Source organism: Poromitra crassiceps (assembly GCF_964638095.1).
Source record: "Poromitra crassiceps genome assembly, chromosome: 25".
Lineage (NCBI taxonomy): Eukaryota > Metazoa > Chordata > Actinopteri > Beryciformes > Melamphaidae > Poromitra > Poromitra crassiceps.
In genome coordinates this window covers 2,581,813-2,589,240 of record NC_139649.1, presented here as the reverse complement: position 1 = coordinate 2,589,240, position 7,428 = coordinate 2,581,813, and the positions used below count along the sequence as shown (strand labels likewise).

Genomic DNA, 7,428 nt, shown 5'->3' with positions numbered 1-7,428 from the left:
GCTGCTCATCATTAGGGACGGGTGTCGTTTTGTATTTTTCCCATAGCGGTGCCTAAATAACGCCTGAACCAATATTTTTAACATTTTTAAATGGATTTCAAGTGGATTTTCTTTTACGATAACGATAGTGAAGGTTCGTGCGGCGGCGGTTTCGGAGCACCAGAGGGCAGATATTTCACTGGGCAGCAGCTCGGGCATGGCACCTAAATGAGGCACCTAAATCGGTGTTGTTGACATTCCGTAGCAGTAGTGGGTTTTGGTACCCACGCATGTCAGCTGTCATGGTGCAGAGGCAGAGGATCGGCAGCGTGTTCCCGCCGGCCGACGATCACCACGACGACCGTCACCACGACGACCGTCACCACGACGACCGTCACCACGACGACCGTCACCACGACGACCAGAAGAAGCTGAAGGTCGGCTTTGTGGGCCTGGAGGCCGGGGGGGCGGAGTCCAGCCGAGACGGTGCTCTGCTCATAGCTGGTAAATACACACACACGCACACACACACACACGCACACACACACACACACAAGCACTTCAGAGTTTGTAGTAACAGTTTTGTCCATGTGCTCTCTTAGTTTGGAAACCTTGTTGACAAAATAATCATTAAAATAATTTGAGATCTGAAGAGGCTTATAGAAGTACGGGCCCTCTTTTGACCCATAATTTCATTGAATAAATACATTCCATATTTTTTTACTGTGGTTACCACTTTCAGAAATTCTTTGTTGATAATAAGTTATCTTATTTACTCTGTTCATTTTAGTCACCCATCGTCGCAAAAGTGGTAATTTTGCGTTTGTGCTTGTTTTGCGGTCGTTTAGCGCCACACGCAGCGCAAATTGCGGGTGTGCCCAAGCGCATTGGTATTCTCCCTGCCGCGCTAAATACCTCTACGCCCGTTTATAATGATACTGGGCGTGCCCCATGCCAAAACAAGCGTGTCCCCCCGCAAAATGCTCGCCCGCCTTCAGCTATCGTCAGCATGCCGCAAATTCTTTGCGTCCACGCAATTTTAAGAGCACCTAAAAGCAGCTCACTTGACCTGAAAACGTGATGACTTGGAGGACTTGTTTGTGTTCATCAGTTTAAATATTAAATAGAAAATATCCTCTTGTTCAATGATGTCAAGTGTCTGTGCACGCTTTACATGGCCTTGTCATGATTGGATGACTGGCTGTCTGTCACGCTCCTCCCACTGGATGGTTTTGTTTTTTAGGAGGAGGCACCTATGTTCTAAAGTATGAAGTTATTTGACTTTTATTACATTTAGTTAATTATAATACACATCCAATTCATTGTCATATTTTTTTAATCCGGTTAGATAAACTGGCCATTAATACTGTATCACTATTAGACAGGTACTAATACCTTGTCTTTTCCCTTTACAAAGGAAGGTAAGACTGCAGTATCTTAGGCGGGGGGGGGGGGGGGGGGGTGTGACTTGACTTGCCCAAAACAAAATGACTTGGGACTTGGACCAAAGTGACTTGGTCCTACGTGACGTCTGCCAGTAACAGTTGTGTTGTGTCTCCAGGCGTGGAGGAGGGTCCTCGGCGACAGCGCAGCAGCGTTTCCGGGGGGAGGAAACCGCCAAAGCGCAACGCCCTCTACAGGAGGCTTCAGAACTTCCTGTACAATGTGCTGGAGAGGCCGAGGGGATGGGCCTTCATCTACCATGCATATGTGTAAGACTGTCTGTCTCTCTGGCTGTCTGTCTGTCTGTCTGTCTGTCTGGCTGTCTGTCTGTCTGTCTGTCTGTCTGTCTGTCTGTCTGTCTGTCTGCCTGTCTGTCTGTCTGCCTGTCTGTCTGTCTGTCTGTCTGTCTGTCTGTCTGCCTGTCTGGCTGTCTGTCTGTCTGCCTGTCTGGCTGTCTGTCTGTCTGTCTGTCTGTCTGTCTGTCTGTCTGTCTGTCTGTCTGTCTGTCTGTCTGTCTGGCTGTCTGTCTGCCTGGCTGTCTGTCTGTCTGTCTGTCTGCCTGTCTGTCTGTCTGGCTGTCTGTCTGTCTGGCTGTCTGTCTGTCTGGCTGTCTGTCTGTCTGCCTGGCTGTCTGTCTGTCTGTCTGCCTGTCTGTCTGCCTAGCTGTCTGTCTGCCTGGCTGTCTGTCTGCTTGCCTGCCTGTCTAAATCTCATCATCAGTAGTCTCGCTGGCCAGCCTCCTCTCCCTTCCGTCCGAGGAGTCTGGCACCACGGAAACAGGCAACAGGGATAAACCCTCCCCTGCTCTACTCTGCTCTCCCATTGGAGCGACTGTTTCGGTGGCAGCCGGATGTCTGCTGCCGGCTTATTACAAACTCTGTCATTGGCTTCGACCATGTCAATCAGAGCAGCTTCCGCTCCCTCCTCCCTGTGTGTCGCTGTAAATAGTGCCCTGCCGCCTCAGTGAAAACAACAACGCTAACTAGCTAGCAAGCTAACGGCAGAAACCTAACCTACACGCTAGCTCGTTGCTACACGCTGAAAACGGCAAGTTGGATTGTTGGAAAAACTATTTTCCAAGGGCACTGCCGCTAAGCGCCGCCCATCGCAATCCCGCTATGGAGACCTGCGGCACCAGACTCCTCGGACGGAAGGGAGAGGAGGCTGAAGGGAGAGGAGGCTGAAGGGAGAGGAGGCTGAAGGGAGAGGAGGCTGAAGGGAGAGGAGGCTGGCCAGCGAGACTACATCATCAGTAACTGAAGTTTTCAGATGTGTGTCGCAGTCTAAACGATCCCCCAGGAAACAGATCAGCTTTCTGTAACATGAAACTCCAGGAGGAGTGCAGGAGTCAGCACTCCCCTATCTCTTTATTCCTCTCCTTCTCACCTCCTGCTGTCAGTCTACAGACAGACAGACAGACAGACAGACAGACAGACAGACAGACAGAAATCCTTCCTCTTCTCTTATCTGACATTAACTCTAACAAGTAACTCTCTCCCCCTCTCTCTCTCTCTCTCTCTCTTTCTCTCCCTCTCTCTCTAGCTGCATCTCCATCCACCTGTTTTTATGTACATTTGAACTATATATTGCATTAGAAAAGGTTGATGGAAACCACAGTGGGGGGGGAAAACGAACGAACGAACGGGGGGGGGGGGGGGGGGGGGGGGGTTCTAACTGCTAGCCACATCAGCTAACGTGTAGATGTACTAGCTCTTTACAAGCTATTTTGTATAAACAAGTGACATAATCTAGAAATATCCACACTTAATGCTTGCTTATGTGGTATACAGGTTTTATTTCTTAGTTACTGGGAAATGGAAACTAAACTACCATGTAAACAAAAACTACTTTTGGAAGGGTCCTGCCGGTATTTGATATTTCAAGTGCTTTCCTAAGTAAAGGTAAAGTTAATATGTTTGCCAAACAAGGTGGTTACCCTGGCAACATCTCTCTCTTTCTCTCTCTCTCCCCCCCTCCAGTCAGTTTGGTCATTTTTAAGATATTTATCTCTCTCTCTCTCTCTCTCTCTCTCTCTGTCTCTCTCTATCTCTCTCTCTCTTCCCCCCTCCAGTCAGTTTGGTCATTTTTAAGATATTTCTCTCTCTCTCTCTCTCTCTCTCTCTCTCTCTCTCTCTCTCTCTCTCTCTCTCTCTCTCTCTCTCTCTCTCTCTCTCTCTCTCTCCAGTTTCGTGTTGGTTTTCTCTTGTCTGGTGCTTTCTGTCTTCTCCACCATTAAGGAGTATGAGAAGAGCTCCGAGGACGCCCTTTATATACTGGTAATACTACTACTGCTATTAATTATACTACTACTGCTACTACTACTTAACCCTATAATAATAATAATAATAATACATTTATCTTATATAGCGCTTTTCTAGATACTCAAAGTCGCTTTACAGAGACACACGAAAATAAATACTTTAATTGTGGAGCTCAGTGGCCAGCAGATCAGACTGTGGTTGTACTGGTCAGCTTCCAGGTATGAATGTGCTCCAGGGGGGCGCTCCTAAAAAAGAGAGCATTGCTCTCAGTGAGACCCCCCCCTGTGTAAATAAGGTTAAATAAAATAAAATATATATAAAAAAGGCCAATCCTCCAGTCTGCTATGATATGGAAAATGTGTGAGTCGGATCAGAACACTGACCCACCCACATCCCCTAGCCACCAAGAGACCCTGTTGCTTTACATTAGGGATGCACCGATATGAAAGTTTTGGCCGATACCGATAACCGATATTAACATTGCTGTTATGGCCGATAACCGATATTTACCGATGTCGATATGATCTGTATAAAAACACATTTCTATGATAATAAAATTTTGTACATACTGAAAAACAAATGTAAACACTGAATTTGAAAAGGTAATGCATTTCTCTATTTCAAAAACATTTGTAAAAGCCCATAAATCATACATTTACTGCATTATTTCATCTCAATGTGAAGAATTTGGCTGATACCAATAACCGATATTAACATTGCAACATCGGACCGATACCGATATGTTAAAAAATGACTAACATCGGCCGATACCGATATGATTGCCGATATATCGTGCATCCCTACTTTACATCCACACAATGCAATCGTCGAAAAATATAGAAATAAACATTTATCATGTCTAAGCGCAAAGGATCATGTCTACGCTGACAAGGGCGAACAGTGACGATATGAATAGCATACAGTAGCTTAATAAGAATAGCATGGAGCCTACTAAAGACAAAGGTGGAATATTTTCTAGATTATTCATGCTGGGAATAATGTGGGCGTGGCCTAAGATAACCAGGATATGGTTGTGTGTGAACAGGAAGTGGTAACCATCGTGGTGTTTGGGGTGGAGTACATCGTGAGGATCTGGGCTGCTGGTTGCTGCTGTCGCTACAGAGGATGGAGGGGACGACTCAAATTCGCCAGAAAACCTTTCTGTGTTATCGGTGAGTTGACCTCTCTGTCGCTCTCTCCGTTCAGTTCAATACAGCAACTGCTTATTGGCATGATATAGATCATATTGGTAATATAGAGATTCTACACTTTGCCAAAGCAGAAATTTGGAAACTTTTATTTCATTATTATTTCATATTTAATACACATAATATTTAATACACACACCACACAATGGTGATTGAGCCTATGGCCCATTGATGGAAGCCTTTGCATTTTCAGTATTGCCGCAATTTATGAACTGGGTGAAATCATAAAACATACTCAAATAATGGGCCAATTTTTGTTCTTCTTCTAAATAATTAAATGTGGACTGAGTAGCTAACTAAACTACATGCCCCAAGGTAGTTCACTACTGAAAACGCAACTGAGCTGAGCCTGTGAATGCAGTTAAACTACCACTGCAAGTTACATTTAGTTTAACTAATTGAGTAGCTAGAAGTAGTTAAATACTCCCCAACACTGCAGATACAGTCTCTATCCACAAAATGGAACACACAGTAAACACTATCCATGAACTATCTGACATTTCACTTACCTATTGACTGTTTCCCCATCAATGCTTCACAGCCAACTTCCTCCTTTAGGTCCGATGTAAACAAATGCACGTCCAAAAGCACATGGATCAGCTGCCCCACTGACGTCAACAGCTAACGGCTAACAGCTACAGCTAACGCTAACCGTCAATGCGACAGCCATAGCTGACAGCTACACAACATGTCCTGCATGGAAACCAGCAAAATGCAATGCTTTGTTTATAAGAATAATATGTAAATATCATAACCTCCTCCAGTCTTGCTAGCTACTTACCCCGCTAGCCGGGAGCTTCTCGCTCATACTGAGCATTAGCGCCCGGGGACCCACTGAACATTTCCCCATAGACCAGCGTTCCGCTCTCGCGGCTACGTCTTAAAATATTATTTACCTGAGCCAGAAACTTGAGGTGAAGACCCTAACCGATGCGCCACATCCTCTTCTTCTAAATAGCAGAATGGGCGGCTTCCAACTTGTTGCATAAAATCCACTTTTATGTCTTTGATATAAAAGAATTCCTTAATCTGGAGTCAACCCGGACATGCGACGCACTGTCTACTTCCCCCCCACACTTCCGGTCCCCTAAAAAGGGGCGCGGCCTTCATGTTTTGCAAATTACCCGGATGTGCTGGTCTATCAGAACAGGAAGCAGTAGGCTAACTAAAAATTTTCACAGACAATTCCATAGACAACTTATCCAACTTTCTGAACTCTGAGTCAGCAAACATTTTGTGTCACTTTTGTGACAAAACGTGATGCAAATTGTGACTCACAGACACCACCCGCCCGCGGCCCGCCTCCCCATCCACCTAGGCAATGTTATTATGGGATAATGTTTCTAGCCACGAATGTAGTCTGTAAGCAGCTATATGGAATTGCAACCTGACGAAGACCTTATTGGTCAAAACTTAACAATAAATTAGACGGAACGTTAACATTTAGTGTGCAGATATTTTAGCTGTGAATTTGGATTGTATCCTGCACCTGGTCTATCTGCTTACTGGTCTGTCTGTCTGTCTGTCTGTCTGTCTGTCTGTCTGTCTGTAGATATCATGGTGTTGATAGCCTCCATATCGGTTTTGGCGGCGGGGACTCAGGGAAATGTCTTCGCCACGTCTGCGATCCGCTCACTTCGCTTTCTGCAGATTCTCCGGATGATCCGGATGGACCGACGAGGAGGAACCTGGAAACTACTGGGATCAGTGGTGTACGCCCACAGCAAGGTAACTACTGGGGTCAGTGGTGTACGCCCACAGCAAGGTAACTACTGGGGTCAGTGGTGTACGCCCACAGCAAGGTAACGTGCACCACTAACTAAATAACTAACTACTGGGGTCAGTGGTGTACGCCCACAGCAAGGTAACTACTGGGGTCAGTGGTGTACGCCCATGTAACGGCGTTGTGTAGGTGGTACTTGCAGCAACCCATGTTAAGGGCTTGTCCAGGGGTGGATTCGAACTGCCGACCCTCGGCTTGGGAGTCCAGCATGTTAACCGCAACACCAAGAGAGCTAGCTCCCTTGGCGGAGCTGGTCAACATGCCTTTATACCTGGGGAGTGAGTTTAACCAATCCACTCGCTACCACTCGGGACTCACGAGGAATCCGCGCTGATTCAACTCGGTTACACTCACCCCCTTAAACTCACTCCACACCCACTGGACATCCGGGTTCACGGCATCAATGTAACGGCATTGTGTAGGTGGTACTTGCAGCAACCCATGTTAAGGGCTTGTCCAGGGGTGGATTCGAACTGCCGACCCTCGGCTTGGGAGTCCAGCATGTTAACCGCAACACCAAGAGAGCTAGCTCCCTTGGCGGAGCTGGTCAACATGCCTTTATACCTGGGGAGTGAGTTTAACCAATCCACTCGCTACCACTCGGGACTCACGAGGAATCCGCGCTGATTCAACTCGGTTACACCCACAGCAAGGTAACTACTGGGGTCAGTGGTGTACGCCCACAGCAAGGTAACTACTGGGGTCAGTGGTGTACGCCCACAGCAAGGTAACTACTGGGGTCAGTGGTGTACGC

General features: G+C 46.6%; 1 protein-coding gene across 1 annotated transcript in view; it reads left to right on the top strand.

The window, feature by feature from the left end:
• Positions 1–269: 269 nt before the first annotated feature.
• kcnq2b (potassium voltage-gated channel, KQT-like subfamily, member 2b) overlaps positions 270–7,428 on the top strand; it is a gene marked incomplete at both ends in the record, with an annotated part of 21,432 nt that continues 14,273 nt past the window's right edge. The window contains 5 exons of the mRNA XM_083660986.1: positions 270–483; positions 1,541–1,691; positions 3,608–3,698; positions 4,729–4,855; positions 6,444–6,619. Of these exons, the coding sequence (XP_083517112.1) occupies positions 270–483; positions 1,541–1,691; positions 3,608–3,698; positions 4,729–4,855; positions 6,444–6,619 (759 nt within the window). The remainder of the gene's footprint in view (positions 484–1,540; positions 1,692–3,607; positions 3,699–4,728; positions 4,856–6,443; positions 6,620–7,428) is intronic.